The sequence below is a fragment of the Poromitra crassiceps genome (genome assembly GCF_964638095.1).
Source record: "Poromitra crassiceps genome assembly, chromosome: 3".
NCBI classification, from domain to species: domain Eukaryota; kingdom Metazoa; phylum Chordata; class Actinopteri; order Beryciformes; family Melamphaidae; genus Poromitra; species Poromitra crassiceps.
In genome coordinates, this window is record NC_139625.1 from 35,862,840 (window position 1) to 35,880,993 (window position 18,154).

Consider the following 18,154-nt stretch of genomic DNA (forward strand, 5'->3'; position numbering starts at 1 on the left):
CCTCTCTGCTCTTTCCTCTATCTTCTCTCTGCTATCTCCTCTCTGCTCTCTCCTCTCTGCTATCTTCTCTCTGCTCTCGCCTCTCTGCTCTCTCCTCTCTGCTATCTTCTCTCTGCTCTCTCCTCTCTGCTCTCCTCTGCTATCTTCTCTCTGCTCTCTCCTCTCTGCTCTCTCCTCTCTCCTCTCTGCTCTCTCCTCTCTGCTCTTTCCTCTCTGCTATCTTCTCTCTGCTCTCTCCTCTCTGCTCTCTTCTCTCTGCTCTTTCCTCTCTGCTCTCTCCTCTCTGCTCTTTCCTCTCTGCTATCTTCTCTCTGCTCTCTCCTCTCTGCTCTCTCCTATCTGCTCTTTCCGTTCTGCTCTTTCCTCTCTGCTCTCTCCTCTCTGCTCTTTCCTCTCTGCTATCTTCTCTCTGCTCTCTCCTCTCTGCTCTCTGCTCTCCCTCTATCCTCTCTTCTCCCTCTCTGCTCTCTCCTCTCTGTTCTCTCATCTTCCTCTCTGGTATCTCCTCTCCTCTCTGCTCTCTCCTCTCTGTTCTCTCATCTGCCTCTCTGCTCGCTCCCTCTCTCCTCTGCTCTCTCCCTCTCTCCTCTGTGCTCTCCCTCTCTCCTCTGTGCTCTCCCTCTCTCCTCTGTGCTCTCCCTCTCTGCTCTCTCCTCTCCCCCTCTGCTCGGCTCTCTTTTTGTTTGCCCAGCGACATGAGTCAGTCCCGCTGTGCTGGGATCTGCACTGCAGCACTCTGCTGTGGGCTCGCCGTTTGTCTCTTACTGGGGAACGGGGACTGAATGGAAGAATGGAAGCTAGGTGTGTGTGTGTGTGTGGGGGGGGGGGGGGGCAGCACCACTGCATAGGTGCGTGCACAAAGAAGCTCTTCTTGCTCCCATCAGATGGAGGCAGCTGCTGTAAAGGCAATGAAAATAAACAATGCAGGGTGAGATATTGGCAGGCCGCTAGATCTGATTGCTGCCGTCGCAAAGAGCCAAATGTAATCCCTGCACTGCCGTCAGGTTGTTCACTGGGCTGGAAGGAGGAAAAAATTGAGTCGCCGGGTAGAAAATCAGCCATGTATCAGCATATTGGTGCACACACATGCGTGGCGTGCACACACGCTCTGAAAAGTCAATTGAGACGGATGGGAGGGAAAGACTCATTTCAAGCCTCTTGTCACACCTTGTAATCGGCTGTCTCACTAGACTGACTACCTTTGATTAATTGGACCGTTGCATTCCAATTTGCGCTTATTACACCAGAGAGCTGTGTGTTTGTGTGTGTGCATGTGTGTGTGTTTACAGGGAAGTGCTTACTAGGCAGAGTTAACAGTGTTTACCATTGGGATATCGAATGCCATTTCCTGTGGCTGTGTTACTTAATGATATATTTGGCGATGGAGCACCATAGCAATCGGTTTAATGCGATGTTATGGAACCATTATGAGCTTAAAGAATCGATTGAAGAAGTCAACTGCTTTGGCCCTAGATAACTCCCTTGAGGCACCTCCAATTTAATTGATTTGACATGCTAGAGTAGGTTTAGCTAAATGATGCACTTATAAGCAACTTATTGACAAAATTGGAATGCAGCATCCACATTGTTCACACTCCCAAACTATTCTATAACAATCTTGTATGAGGTTATTAATGAATAATGTGTTTTAGTGGAATTTTGTGGGGAATTTAATGATTAAATACAATAATTATATTATTTATTATATATGATCGGGTAATGGTTTGCTATTTGACTTATTCCATGTTACAGTACTTGAATGTAAAAGTAGCTAGTAATGTCACAGTCTTATTAAACTATAGGCTAAACAGCAGACAGGCATATTAAGCCTCTTTGCTTTGTCCAGACTAGACCTTTTAACTAAGAGCAGTTAAATGGATTTGTAAAGAGAGCCGGCCTGACGATCAAAACAGTGACTTGGCTTATTCACTTAACTGGTGGTGATGCTGTTCTGAGCTACAGAGTGAGAACTATGCTTCTATAGTAGCTGAGTAGTCTGAGGGGTGGTTTATAGCACTTTTTTTGAAATGTGTGAATATGATAAGTTTAATTATTCAGTTTCAGGGCTTCTCTCTTGTCATGGGCTTTAGACTTGAAAATATATCACATGCTTACGGATATGAGGCTATAATCAGCTCCTTCAAACACAATCCTGTCTTCCTTGGAGCTGCGACTGTCCTCTCCCCAAATTTTGGAGAATCCCCTACTCCCGCCGTGTGTGTGTGTGTGTGTGTGTGTGTGTGTGTGTGTGTGTGTGTGAGAGACGTGCGGGCTGGCGTGGTTAGCTGCAGAGGAGAGGGGGTGTATGTGGTTATGACTAAGCCCCTCAGCCACCATCTGGCCGCGAGTAGGCTAATAATCTGGGCTTACTCCTGTCAGTGGAGTTAATGCTAACGCTAGCCTGCCCTCGTCAGTCTGTTGTAAACAACGAGACTGAGCTGGAGATAGAGAGAGAGGAGGGCAGCATAAACAGAGGGACCAACTGGGACCCGGATCCTCCGCCATGACCCACATCTGGACGTAATGGCCGAGGCGGGGGAGCCCAGCATGGCCGCAGCCATCACCGTAGTGCCGGTGCCAGTTGTGGTGGCCCTACCCGACGAGGCCCCCCGGCCGTGTGTCTGCCACGCCACCTTAATCGAGCTGTTTATCCGGGACCAGTCTCCGGCCCAGGCCCTGTGCCCCCTGCTGGCCATGTGCTGGTGCTGGGCCGGGGAGACAGACCTGTTCCTGGGCTCAGCGCTGCTCGGCCTGCGGGGGCTCCTCAGAGACAGGCTGGCCAGCCTGGCCCACGCTTTTGGTGATGTAGGGATTGCTTGTTCTACTGTTGCTTTGTTAGTCACTCTGGGCATATTCTAGTTTATGAAAAGACATACATACAATTGGATTTTGTGATAATTGAACTTCACACCATAGCTGCAACTTTTCACTTGTACAGTGTTACCATTTCACCACTTGTTTGTGCTTTTACTGTCCTCCTACTGCACATCCAGCCTATTCCATCTCTGTTTCAACCCCCTCTGGTAAGGTTTATAGTGAAGGCAGATGAGATCAGGTCAGGAGGGCACTGTCTTAATGGGTGTGTATTGTGAGTGTCTGTTATCTGTTGATCTCATGTTGTATGGTGTAGATAGCCCTCTGGACTCGGCCTGCTCCTGAATCACTCGGGCTCGGCTGTTCCCGGGTCAGTAGGAGAATGTGCAGGAGAGCAGTTTATCCCCATTAGTTATTCCACTGGCTTGTATTTCATCCGGTCGCGTTTAATGTTCGTTACAAGCATTTCTGCTTTAACTTCCATTTGCTTTCATTCCGTTTTAGGCGTGTTTGCTAACAATAGTGGATCGTGATACCGCTTCTTTTCTCTTTTGTGCTGGCAGTCACACAGTGGAGTGGCTCTGAATAGCCTAGGGGACCCGGCAGAATGGCTTTTTTAATCTGAGGCCGACTTCGTTATTAAAACACACTCGCTCCCAAAGTCCTCTGAGACTGGGTGGAATAATATTTGTTTAGGATGAATAATAAAAGGCGTAAATGGGCTTGAGCGGAGCGCGACGGGACGAGCCCTCCCCCTCATCATCCTCTCTCCTCCCCTCCACTCCGTATGATTTACGAGTGCACGTCTTCCTTTATTGAGCTCTGAAAAGGAGATGGCATCGTGGCACGATAGCCCCCTAACATGGTGAATGAATCACCGGGACCTGCCGCTGGGCCTCCTCCCTCTCTCCCTGGGTCCCCCTCTCACGGTGGCAATGACAAGGCTCTTTCCTATGAGGGATGGGCCAAGCTCGCCCCACACGGGCACGCCCGTATTTCATCTTCTCGCCTTTTCTCCTCAGCCGCCCCGCGTTTGATTTGTTCCAGTGAAGGGAGGGGCCTCTCTGCACACGGCTTCTCCTTTGATTTCACCAGCCTTTCATCTGCAAAGTAGGCTGAGCCCTGTTTAGAATGACTCCATTGCATTGAAGGGAGTTGGACACCATGTTTAGTGTTTATCTCACAACCTCCTAGTTTGACAGTCGGCACTTTTTGTTTTGTTGTGTTTGTGTTTGTGTTGGTGTTCACACCCCACACTCGGGTAAGTATTTGAATATGATTCAAATGAGATTGAATAAGACTGGGCTGGCATTCTGTATTCTCCTGGTAACTTCACAGCTGTTGTGTGTAGTTGACTGGGCTGGCATTCTGTATTCTCCTGGTAACTTCACAGCTGTTGTGTGTAGTTGACTGGGCTGGCATTCTGTATTCTCCTGGTAACTTCACAGCTGTTGTGTGTGTAGTTGACTGGGCTGGCATTCTGTATCCTCCTGGTAACTTCACAGCTGTTGTGTGTAGTTGACTGGGCTGGCATTCTGTATTCTCCTGGTAACTTCACAGCTGTTGTGTGTGTAGTTGACTGGGCTGGCATTCTGTATTCTCCTGGTAACTTCACAGCTGTTGTGTGTAGTTGACTGGGCTGGCATTCTGTATTCTCCTGGTAACTTCACAGCTGTTGTGTGTGTAGTTGACTGGGCTGGCATTCTGTATTCTCCTGGTAACTTCACAGCTGTTGTGTGTGTAGTTGACTGGGCTGGCATTCTGTATCCTCCTGGTAACTTCACAGCTGTTGTGTGTAGTTGACTGGGCTGGCATTCTGTATTCTCATGGTAACTTCACAGCTGTTGTGTGTGTAGTTGACTGGGCTGGCATTCTGTATTCTCCTGGTAACTTCACAGCTGTTGTGTGTGTAGTTGACTGGGCTGGCATTCTGTATTCTGCTGGTAACGTCATAGCTGTTGTGTGTAGTTGACTGGGCTGGCATTCTGTATCCTCCTGGTAACTTCACAGCTGTTGTGTGTAGTTGACTGGGCTGGCATTCTGTATTCTCATGGTAACTTCACAGCTGTTGTGTGTGTAGTTGACTGGGCTGGCATTCTGTATTCTCCTGGTAACGTCATAGCTGTTGTGTGTGGTTGGATTCAGCATCTGCCTTGAATTCATGGGGAAAGTAGACAGAGGAGGGGGCGTTTGATTTCATTTGTGTATGAGATGAAGGCGCTAAGGAGCACAGCCTCTAGATCAGGGGTGTCAAACATGCACGCTGATAGAGAAAATTTACATCACATTAGCCTTTATTTGGACAATCACTAGTTATTAATATATTCATATACATTTCCATTTTAGTTACATATAGTTATGACACAGACATACTTCATATTTAGATGACCTGTGTACATACACAGATAGACATCATATTTGGATAACCTGTGTACATACACAGACAGACGTATTTAGATAACTTGTACCTTACATTTGCAGCTCCTCTCTATCGCACACTGTGCCCTGTCACCGTGCCACGGTGCTCTCTACAGGGCCAGAATAACAGATAGGTTGAGTCTACAGAGTAGCCTTCAAGTGTGCGTCAAGACATGTCATCTGATGTGTGTCCTGTAAGTATCTTTGACTTTCTGTTCAATGTATGTAAGCCTGTGTATCCATCCATGAATATGCAAGAGTGCATCTCTTGGCCAAGATCTATGTTAAATAAGAGCAAGCCTCAACCTATCTGTTATTCTGGCCCTGTAGAGGGCACCGTGGCACGGTGACAGGGCACAGTGTGCGATAGAGAGGAGCTGCAAATGTAAGGTACAAGTTATCTAAATACATCTGTCTGTGTATGTACTTTTCTCTATCACACGCCAAAGGGTCCGATCCGGCCCACAGGATGACTTTGCAAAGTGTGAAAATTGCACTAATGAAATAAAAGAAATGTATTGAAGAATATAGAAAAGAATTGCACAGTTGCCGTCATTTCTAATGCACAGTTACAGACAATAGATTTGATAATTTGGTTGATAAGCCTATGGTAGCTGAGATAACCCTATGTGAAAACATGTTTGAAGTGTTTTCCTTATGTTACCGAGCAGACTATTGTCATTATCCTTGCCATCAGCACAGCAGTAGCTAAACGTGTCCAGCAATTGTTTTATTGAAATGTGAAAGTTTTCAAAATGTCCCTGTACTTCATTACACTTAAAGAAAAGTTAAAATGTATAGGTGTTGTTATAGGTTATTATTATGCAATGGTTTTCTGTCTGGCCCACTTGAGGCCACTGAACTGAAATGAGTTTGACAGCCCTGCTCTAGATGTTCCTCATGGGGCTTATCAGCCTGGTTGACAGTAGGTTGCAGTTCTTAATCCAGCTGCCCTGTCCTTACCTGCCTCTCCAACCTCTTCACACCTTACTGAGGACTCTCTCACACATGCACACGCACGCACGCACGCACGCACGCACACACACACACACACACACACACACACACACACACACACACACACACCTTCAGCCTGCATAGTCCTCTTATGGGATACCAGACAGGAAAGTATTTGAGTCAGGTTCTTACTTGCTAAATCAAGGGTTCATAATCCTTCCCCCTAATTGGACTAGACTGATAGTGAATGTGCCCTCAGCCGGCAACAGGACTCAGTTTGGGCTATAACTTAGGCAGTCTAGAAGGCAAAAACAACCAGTGTTTCCATGGATGGAGTCTGTGTGCTTATCCCATGTACAGCTAGACTTCTGCAGTGAGAGGCGCGCTGTCCAATTTCATTCTTGTGCGAGAACATAGTTTAGATTGCTGCTCTGTTATCAGCACCCCAGCCGGTCCAGAGCATCCCCTGTTGGAGTCAGCCATTCCTCTCTGTTTGGAGGTAACAGGCCAGAACAGTCTGCATTGTGCTGCTGCTATTGAGAGGCTGGACCCCCACGCAGGCCAGGGCCTCTCCATTCAGGGGCGGGGGGGGGGGGGGGGGGGGTCACATGTACCTGAGCAGGAGTGGAGCAAAGAGAGGAAGAGGAAGGGAGAAACAGGGATACCTGGAGATAGATGGATGGATGGAGCATAGCTTGTTTTCGACCATGTCATTCAGATGACGTCTGAGGGGCAGGAAGTAAAACTCCCACCCAGAGCTAGAATGGAGGAAACGAAGCGAGTTTGCAAGAGGGTTGGATGCCGCTCGACGCTGAAGGTATCGCCATGAGATTGCAAAACATAGAATTAGAGATGCACCGATTGCCATTTTCTTGGCCGATTTCCGATTTTTGAATAGTCTGACTTGCCGATACCGATTTTTGCTGATTCCGATTTTCTTTCTAAGAACAACAATTGACAGCTTACACAAACATTTTTGTAACTTTGTTTGAAAATTAAGAGTCATAGAACAATTCTTATCATTTGCATGAAGTAGGACCATCTCACTCAAACACATCTCAAAATAAAAGTGTTCCAGGTTAGGCTACTGGACAGAGCTTTTTTGTGCAAATACAATGAATACAAAAATGTACCGTAATTAAATCCAATAGCCTATATCCCACAGCTATCATGCATTTACTTTTCCAAAAGAAAACAGGTGCAACAGAACACCAAAATGATCCATGGACAAGGAGTTTATAGACTGGCTCCAGACCAGTCCTCTTGAGTAGAGGGGAAATGAGTTTATGAGTTACAGTAACGATCTTCAGTCTGAATATCAGGCGGAGTTTACACACAGTCCGAAGTTTCGTATGCGTATTTTTTATCTGCCATCCGAAAAAATATCGTCACGCACAGAAAACCTTGCACACTTGTGAGTCCGATGCATTTTTATTATTATGTCCGTCATTCTATTTGCAATACGAAACAAATAGTCTCTCCTGTATCCACGTTACAACATGACTGACAGGCTGAGGCAGCAGCGCTGATGTGGAATGGAGAATGCAAGTCGGGGAATGGTTATACTGGACACAATGCTCGCGTTCACCTCGCCAAGACGGCTGTGCGCGGTGGCGGGTTGCTGGAGCACTGCTTCCCGGGGAGAGAGAGCAGAGAGAGAGGGGCCAGTGAGGTGAAGCGAGCCGCTCAGACTGGACTCCAGCCGAGCGGGACTCGGCCGCACCTCTGTCTCCACGGCTTATTTTCGACTAGCATGTGTGACAAACTGCGAGCTTTGTCTACTTCACTGACGGTGAAAGAATTGTACAACGAGGAAGGTATGCTGGCATGTGTGGTGTGGTGGCTGGGTGCCTGTCTCGGTGCTTTGGGGTGCGCGCACGTCATGTGAAAATCGGCTCACAGAATCGGCTATTTAGAGTGACCGGCGCAGATCACCGATCGAGGCCGATCACGTGAAAATCGGCCATTTCCGGTCACATGCCGATCGATCGGTGCATCCCTACATAGAATATGATCCTGATATGCAATGAAGAGAAGCGATTTTTCCAGCAACTTGTCTGATTTTGCTAGTATTTCCTATCACTTCCTATGTAGACTGCTGCTGGTTGCTTCCTGTGTAGCCTGCTGCTGGTTGCCCCTCCAGCATGATCACATGGTTTGCAAACAAGCCAATGGTCAATGGTCTCGCCCCTTGACGTGACGTCACCTGAAAACAAGCTATAGGTCAGCAAGATGGACGGGGAGGCAGAGACGCAGAAAGGTGGACGTTGCTGGAAAGAGACAGAGGGGTGAGAGTGGGGGGACACAGCTGCCAGGGGAGGAATTCCCCTCAGTTTGCACAAGCCCAGCGCTCAGACCATCCACTGGCCAACCGCTGATTGATATGCAGATTAGTGAAAAGGACCGGCAGCAAGCTCTCTCTCTCTCTCTCTCTCTCTCTCTCTCTCTCTGCCTACGCCCACAGAATGACAGCACACGGGATCAATGGACCCCCGTCAAAGCCCCACTTAGAGGCAAAGGTTACAGTACTCCAGACTGAGGCTTCAAAGCCAGGGGCCTGATGGAGAGACGGGCGCTCACTGGTCACTAATGAGAAGGAAAGCAGGGGAGGAGTTTGGGGAGCAAAGTTGAAGACCGGGGTCATTGACCGACCATCAGACGGAGACGATAAGATACATCTATACAGGTTTGAACTCCAGTCCTCCTAGTCTAGCTGTGGTCGGTGCGAGCGACCCCGGGCCGTCTGTGGAGCGCTCATGCCAGCCTCCAGGCCTGGCAGGCTGCAGAGGAAGGGCTGCTCCCTGGCCCGCAGGACCCAGCGGCAGGCCAGCGCAGCCTGGAGGCTCCTCTACAGGCTGCTCTTCATGGTAAGAGGGGCCAGCCGCGAAACAGAAATGGAACCATCCAAAGGAAATGGTTAATTGCTGAGAGGAGAGATGTTCTGTGATCTGTTGCTTCTGGCTTGTTGTTTTGATGTGAGGGGCTCATCAGTTAGGAGGATGGCAAGTCAAAGTGGGTCTTTATCAGCACTACAGTGTTTTAAGTGTTGCCACTATACTGACAGAGAGTAGCTTTGATAAGGGCTTTGTGGATTGTTTGATTTCAGAGAGAGAAAGAGAGCAGCTTTGTTGAAGTCATGGGAATGTCCCTTTGGTCTGGAAATGTATTGCAGGTGGTGGATTGAGAGCAGCATGTGGATTGAGAGCAGCATGTATGGTCAGTTCAGACCAACAGAAAGGCTCAATGGAAGAGCAGAGGAATTAAACCATTGTTTTCACTGTATGGAATTAGACGAAATTACTTCACAGCTTCTCCATTCATGTCATTTTTAGCTGCTAAGGCAAGCTTGGAGAGAAGCTTCTTAATGTCAAGAATTTGTTCCTAGATCGGCAGAAAAAAGTCGATAAACAGTGAGGGGATGTACTGTAGAAACATCAGCCGGAGCTGTCAAGTGTCTGTGAGCAAACGGTCAGACAACCTGAATAGGAATTCAGCGCGGCACTGTCACATCCACTCGTCTTTCCTGGTGATCCCAGGCTTTTCTCCAGCCCCCGACGGCTCCTGTCCCCGGCTCTTAATTGGTTATTTGGGCTAGCTGTCAGGCTGTGTTGGTGGTTATTTGGGCTAGCTGTCAGGCTGTGTTGGTGGTTATTTGGGCTAGCTGTCAGGCTGTGTTGGTGGTTATTTGGGCTAGCTGTCAGGCTGTGTTGGTGGTTATTTGGGCTAGCTTGTCAGGCTGTGTTGGTGGTTATTTGGGCTAGCTTGTCAGGCTGTGTTGGTGGTTATTTGGGCTAGCTGTCAGGCTGGGTTGGTGGTTATTTGGGCTAGCTGTCAGGCTGTGTTGGTGGTTATTTGGGCTAGCTTGTCAGGCTGGGTTGGTGGTTATTTGGGCTAGCTGTCAGGCTGTGTTGGTGGTTATTTGGACTAGCTGTCAGGCTGTGTTGGTGGTTATTTGGGCTAGCTTGTCAGGCTGTGTTGGTGGTTATTTGGGCTAGCTTGTCAGGCTGTGTTGGTGGTTATTTGGGCTAGCTGTCAGGCTGGGTTGGTGGTTATTTGGGCTAGCTGTCAGGCTGTGTTGGTGGTTATTTGGACTAGCTGTCAGGCTGTGTTGGTGGTTATTTGAGCTAGCTTGTCAGGCTGGGTTGGTGGTTATTTGGGCTAGCTTGTCAGGCTGTGTTCCTGAGTCATAACAGTTGTGTGGCTCCGTCTCTCTCTCCCTCCACCTGTCTTTCTTTCTGCCCACCTCTCCTGGTCAGGCTCTAATGCAGGTATCTGCCATTATTCATCAGCTGAAGAAAATATTTAGTGAGGGAGCTGTGTGAGAGGAGAACATGTGTGTGTGATGAGAATTACCTCACTGGTTGAGCAGCGCTGTGTGTGAAAACATGTTCCTAAAGACCTAGACAGGCCTGCTTTGCTTCAGGACGCCTGTAGCTGAAAACATGTTCCTAAAGACCTAGACAGGCCTGCTTTCCTTCAGGATGCCTGTAGCTGAAATAAAGGGCAGATATTGCTGTTATCTGTCTCTCTGTAAGGCTGTCTGGAGCTAGCGGCCGGCTATTTGATGAATATGATATCCGCTCTGACATCCTTCACCCTCAGTGCTTCCTACACACAAGCTCTCTCTCTCTCTCCCTGCCTGCCTGCCTGCCTGCCTGCCTGCCTGCCTCTCTGCCTGCCTGCCTGCCTGCCTGCCTGCCTGCCACAATATGTCGGTTTTTAGACTGTGTGTCAGTGAGTGAAGGTTGACCGGCTCCGTTGTGGGGCGTGTTTTTGTTTTTGTTTTTGTTTTTTGTCGATCTACAAATGATTTATTTATCTATTCTCAATGAGTCACTCCTAATGAGGACACCAGTTGAATGCATTACATGCAATCTGATAAGCTGTGTGTTTACATGTACATGTTTGCATGTAATCAAATCAAAATCAATGATGCCGCTTCCTCTAAGTAGCTGAACAGAAGGCACAATGAATGTCATGTCTTCCAACCACAGAAAGTAGTCTTGTTTACGTCGCTAATATTCTCCTAGTGAAGTCATTTTTCAGGCTTCCCTGCCTACCAGCACAAAGGTTGCAGGTTTGAGTCCCTGTGTTACCTCCGGCATGGTCAGGCGTCCATACAGGCACATTATTGGCCATGTCTGCGGGTGGGAAGCTGGATTAAGGGTATTGTGTCCTGGTCGCTGCACTAGTGCCTGTGGGGAGGGACTGGGGAGAATCCTCCACGTGCTACATCCTGGCGGTGAAACTCCTCACTGTCAGGTGAAATGAAGTAGCTGGCGACTGCACATGTATAATCTACAACTCTCTCCAGATCAGCAGAGGGGGTGGAGCAACGCCCGGGACAGCAGGGGGGATTGGCCAAGTACAATTGGGGAATAAATGGGAGGAAAAATCTGCAAAAACTTGATGATAGAAAAAGAAGACTCCTCATATTCATTATCAGCCCACGTTGGAAGAAACCTTAGAGGCAAGCGCTGGTGTGGGCGGCAGATAACTTGAAACAGACGGCCCGAGCCCAGATATCAAGGGGCATTTTAACCCCCCCCCCCCACCACCACCACACACACACACCCCATCCCGGGGGGGGGGCGGCTGTCTCTGGAGTGGCTGTCTCTGGAGTGGCCATGCTATAATGAGCTAACTGATGAGTTGCTGGCTTATTATTGAAGCCATGATTGTCTGTGGGCGCTCTGGGACACGGAGGTGGTGGGTTGGCAGGTCAGGGTGGGTGTGTGGGCGGGGGATCCGAGCTGAATGACTCCGACCAGCTTTCACACACTATCTGCCTGGGAAGTGTGTGTGTGTGTGTGTGTGTGTGTGTGTGTGTGTGTGTGTGTGTGTGTGTCTCCATGTCTGTAAGTGTCAGAATGAAGGGTGCATTCATTGATCCATGTGTGTTGCTGCACAGCCTTTAGTGATGAGACGCACTTCAGTGCTTGCTCATGCAGTATTTTAAACACCAGCACACACACACACCCACACACACGTGCACACACACACACACACACACACACACACACACACACACACTCACACACACACACACACACACACACACACACACACACACACACACACACACACACACCCACACACACAGACACACACACACTCACACACTCACACACACACACACACACACACACACACACGCACGCAGGCAGGCAGGCAGGCAGATAATGCTGAGCAGCTGTTTTGCCCGGCATGGAGGCCATCCCACAGTGCTGTGTTGCTGTGCAGCGGATGGAAACATGCTATGACTGGCACTTATCTGCCTCTGTTGGATCCAGTGACTGGTCACATAATAATTGATAATGCTTCACACTATTCTTAAGTTAGAAATTGCATCATAATTGAAAGTGTATGTGTTACAGCCTAGCTTGGTACAGTTGATGGTCAGTATTGTGTTTTGAATAGCTTGTTAGGGAAGTAATTTGGGTGGCTGTGTGCTAAAGTGCAGTTGTACTTGACTAGCCTCAGGTTGTCATACTGCTGAAATATTAGCAAACACTATTATATAGACTGGGTCACTGGGAAAGATGTTGTCCCTTTATCCACTGCAGTGGCTGATGGATTCAAAACTGCTTCTTTACCTACCAAGACAGAAAAGAAACACTGGTAGTATTTTCTGCCACAGTGGTTGATAGACTAGAGGAATTCTTCTGTAACAGACAAGATTTCCCCGTGTGTTGCCGGTGGCTGATGTTAATTTCCCAACCCGGGGCAATATAGTCCAATATGAAGTGATGTGTTACATATCAAATGCTACGACACAGAGTTCTTTATGGAGTTCTACCCATCATCACAGGCCAACAGAGCAGGTGAACAACTGTACTCATGTGATTGAGCAGAGGTACTACATACTACACAGGGGAACGGAGATGATGTGACCAAGCAATGCCCCCCCACCTCCCTACCCCCTGTCACACATTTTGTGGAATTGATGTGACACAGAGCTACATAACAGTCCATGATGAATTTTTGTAGAAATAATGTAATGTGCTACAATGCTATCTGCCGGGATATCCTGCTGATCTTTAAAAGATGTGAGTGACTGTCTCTCTCAAATGTAGACAGACAGTCACATCTGTGCTGCAAAGCTAGTTAGCATAGATAGAGGGCTGTCATGACTAACTCTCCATCACACTGTAAGTACGGGCACATACCCAGGGGAGCAGCTGTCCATGTACAGTGTGTACAATTCTATACAACATTATTGGGGCGGCTGTAGCTCAGGAGGCAGAGCGGGTCGTCCACTAATCGCTTTGGATAAAAGAGGACGGTGGTTCCATTCCCGCCTCCTTCAGTCTGCATGTCGAAGTGTCCTTGGGCAAGACACTGAACCCCAAATTGCTCCCGATGGTGTGCCAGCACCCTGCGTGGTAGTCTGCCACCATCGGTGTATGAATGGGTGAATGTACCTACTGATTGTAAAGCGCTTTGGATAAAAGCGCTATATAAATGCAGGCCATTTTACCATTTACCATTATTTTATACAGCTCAGCTCAGCTGGAGCTCAGTCATTGGTGGCGGAATGTTAAATGTAGGGAGGTAGAATCGTGTATTTCTTTCTGTATTTGATAGTGTGTGATATTAGAGATTTTCAATGAACCTACTCACTGTAAAGCCTGGTGCAGTTAGTGTGTTTAACCTACTCACTGTAAAGCCTGGTACAGTTAGTGTGTTTAACCTACTCACTGTAAAGCCTGGTACAGTTAGTGTGTTTAATCTACTCACTGTAAAGCCTGGTGCAGTTAGTGTGTTTAACCTACTCACTGTAAAGCCTGGTACAGTTAGTGTGTTTAACCTACTCACTGTAAAGCCTGGTACAGTTAGTGTGTTTAACCTACTCACTGTAAAGCCTGGTACAGTTAGTGTGTTTAACCTACTCACTGTAAAGCCTGGTGCAGTTAGTGTGTTTAACCTACTCACTGTAAAGCCTGGTACAGTTAGTGTGTTTAATCTACTCACTGTAAAGCCTGGTACAGTTAGTGTGTTTAATCTACTCACTGTAAAGCCTGGTGCAGTTAGTGTGTTTAACCTACTCACTGTAAAGCCTGGTACAGTTAGTGTGTTTAACCTACTCACTGTAAAGCCTGGTACAGTTAGTGTGTTTAATCTACTCACTGTAAAGCCTGGTACAGTTAGTGTGTTTAACCTACTCACTGTAAAGCCTGGTACAGTTAGTGTGTTTAACCTACTCACTGTAAAGCCTGGTACAGTTAGTGTGTTTAATCTACTCACTGTAAAGCCTGTTACAGTTAGTGTGTTTAACCTACTCACTGTAAAGCCTGGTACAGTTAGTGTGTTTAATCTACTCACTGTAAAGCCTGGTACAGTTAGTGTGTTTAACCTACTCACTGTAAAGCCTGGTACAGTTAGTGTGTTTAATCTACTCACTGTAAAGCCTGGTACAGTTAGTGTGTTTAATCTACTCACTGTAAAGCCTGGTACAGTTAGTGTGTTTAATCTACTCACTGTAAAGCCTGGTACAGTTAGTGTGTTTAACCTACTCACTGTAAAGCCTGGTACAGTTAGTGTGTTTAATCTACTCACTGTAAAGCCTGGTACAGTTAGTGTGTTTAATCTACTCACTGTAAAGCCTGGTACAGTTAGTGTGTTTAATCTACTCACTGTAAAGCCTGGTACAGTTAGTGTGTTTAATCTACTCACTGTAAAGCCTGGTACAGTTAGTGTGTTTAACCTACTCACTGTAAAGCCTGGTACAGTTAGTGTGTTTAACCTACTCACTGTAAAGCCTGGTACAGTTAGTGTGTTTAACCTACTCACTGTAAAGCCTGGTACAGTTAGTGTGTTTAACCTACTCACTGTAAAGCCTGGTACAGTTAGTGTGTTTAATCTACTCACTGTAAAGCCTGGTACAGTTAGTGTGTTTAACCTACTCACTGTAAAGCCTGGTACAGTTAGTGTGTTTAACCTACTCACTGTAAAGCCTGGTACAGTTAGTGTGTTTAACCTACTCACTGTAAAGCCTGGTACAGTTAGTGTGTTTAACCTACTCACTGTAAAGCCTGGTGCAGTTAGTGTGTTTAACCTACTCACTGTAAAGCCTGGTACAGTTAGTGTGTTTAATCTACTCACTGTAAAGCCTGGTACAGTTAGTGTGTTTAACCTACTCACTGTAAAGCCTGGTACAGTTAGTGTGTTTAACCTACTCACTGTAAAGCCTGGTGCAGTTAGTGTGTTTAACCTACTCACTGTAAAGCCTGGTACAGTTAGTGTGTTTAACCTACTCACTGTAAAGCCTGGTACAGTTAGTGTGTTTAACCTACTCACTGTAAAGCCTGGTACAGTTAGTGTGTTTAACCTACTCACTGTAAAGCCTGGTACAGTTAGTGTGTTTAACCTACTCACTGTAAAGCCTGGTACAGTTAGTGTGTTTAACCTACTCACTGTAAAGCCTGGTACAGTTAGTGTGTTTAACCTACTCACTGTAAAGCCTGGTACAGTTAGTGTGTTTAACCTACTCACTGTAAAGCCTGGTACAGTTAGTGTGTTTAACCTACTCACTGTAAAGCCTGGTACAGTTAGTGTGTTTAACCTACTCACTGTAAAGCCTGGTACAGTTAGTGTGTTTAACCTACTCACTGTAAAGCCTGGTACAGTTAGTGTGTTTAACCTACTCACTGTAAAGCCTGGTACAGTTAGTGTGTTTAACCTACTCACTGTAAAGCCTGGTACAGTTAGTGTGTTTAACCTACTCACTGTAAAGCCTGGTACAGTTAGTGTGTTTAACCTACTCACTGTAAAGCCTGGTACAGTTAGTGTGTTTAACCTACTCACTGTAAAGCCTGGTACAGTTAGTGTGTTTAACCTACTCACTGTAAAGCCTGGTACAGTTAGTGTGTTTAACCTACTCACTGTAAAGCCTGGTACAGTTAGTGTGTTTAACCTACTCACTGTAAAGCCTGGTACAGTTAGTGTGATGATTTCTTAATGAGGACAATTGCATTTGTCATAACAAGTGATGGTATCTCCCTGCCTGCTGACTGTCATAATCCTGTCCTACATAAACACATTCCCCTCTCTCTCTCTCTCTCTCTCTCTCGCCCCCTACAGAGCGTGGATACAGTGTGCACTCTCTACCAAACCTTCCAGGACGGGGCAGGCTCGGGTTCCGGGGGTCTGATGGAGGACAACAAGGAGCCTCAGGCAGGGCAGGGAGAGGCCACCACTCTGCTCCCACCCTGCCCCAAGCACATGAGCGCCACCGAGAGGCTGCGCAAGGTCATACAGGAGCTGGTGGACACAGAGAAGTCCTATGTGAAGGTGAGAGCTTGGATTCCTCACATGTTTAGGATTTAGATTAGGAGATTAACGTGAAGGTTTGAGTGAAGGCTGCAAAAGGGAAACTCTTCCTGGTGTTTCTTCATAACTCTAGTTTAATAATACTGTAGAAGGAATCTCCTGCGCTTCAACCCCTCCACAGAGGGAGGTCGGTGCTCTCAGAACAGGACAAAACAATGTAAACAGGTCAATGGGCCACTTCCAAAAGGACTAACCCAATGAGTGAGCTGGAGCACACGAAGTCACTTAAATAAATTTAATAAAGGTACAAAAACTGACGTTTCGACGCGCACTGCGTCTTCTTCAGAGTCTGAAGAAGACGCAGTGCGCGTCGAAACGTCAGTTTTTGTACCTTTATTAAATTTATTTAAGTGACTTCGTGTGCTCCAGCTCACTCATTGGGTTAGTCCTTTTGGAAGTGGCCCATTGACCTGTTTATCTAGTTTAATAATATCAATACACACTCTGTAGCCTCTCCACTGATGTAAATAAGAGACACATTTTACTTGACTTTTAACTGCGAATAAACCATTGGCTAATGACTATGTTAATTAAGAAAACGCCCAAGATATATATATTTTTTTCTGTTAGAGGCAGAAACACAAAATCTGCTCTGGAAAAGCATGTGGCTACACATGACCATATTTATCATGCTAATTGTTAGTAATAAGTTTAACCTTCATTTGACTTCCATTCATTTGATTTAAGAAGAATGTGCCCTGGCCTCGTACTTTGACTGATTTGAAAAAATTCTGATTTGTGCTTAGCTTAGCGAGTACTTTAAAATTTAAGAGATTATAAAATTCCACCGTGGACATTAATGGGTTAAGTAGATTGTAGGTATTCCAGTACTGTCTCATTTTCACACCTCATGTTTGAAACTCTACAGATTCAGACTTTTTGTGATCACGACAGCAAGCACCACAGCACCTTTGAAAATCATTCCCCCACCCACACTTGACTCATGTTTTTTATTGGCCACACATGCCGTCAATCACAAAAAGTAATAAGGCACTATACCTGTCAGCTGCCAAGTCCTTTCACATTTTCTACGACGCAGAGCGCACAGGAGAGATACAGGACATAAAAAAGCAAGCATTGAGATGACCCAGGTCGCAGGGTTGCCACAGGTCTGGAAAGTGCTTGAATTTAAACAATAAAAATCAAGTACTGGATTTAAGTTTGGATTTATAAAGAGGTCCTTCAAAGTGCTTGAATTGAGCTTACCTGAATCTGTGAGTTTGAGCGATGTGCACCAAGCTCCATACACTCTCTTCCTATCTTGCAGTATCACTTTGCACACTGCGTGGGGTCATTGCTGGTCAGGATTGCTTTGAGTTTAAGTGTTCATAATTCATTTCGATGTGTAAGAAACCAATATGTATTATTAGAGGACTTATGACACTTGTATATGTGAACATCTCTGTGAATTATTGGCCCGTAATTTAGAAATAATTTCTCCTTGAAAAGTGGTTGAAATCTATCATTACAAAAGAGAGGCAACCCTGAGGTAGAGAGAAATCTCCTCCCTCCCTCGCCTTGTTTATGTTGCGCCCGCCTCATCATTGAGCCGCCCCTATAGTTAACGTTTCCCCTCGTGCACGTTCAAGAGACACTGTCATCATCTTCCATTTTCTCTGTAACGCCTGGCGGC

General features: G+C 46.6%; 1 protein-coding gene across 1 annotated transcript in view; it reads left to right on the top strand.

Annotated features, from left to right (window-relative positions):
- tiam2a (TIAM Rac1 associated GEF 2a) overlaps positions 1 to 18,154 on the top strand; it is a 123,387-nt gene that overhangs the window by 87,147 nt on the left and 18,086 nt on the right. The window contains exon 16 of the mRNA XM_083632859.1: positions 16,273 to 16,482. Coding sequence (XP_083488985.1) covers positions 16,273 to 16,482 — 210 coding nt within the window. The remainder of the gene's footprint in view (positions 1 to 16,272; positions 16,483 to 18,154) is intronic.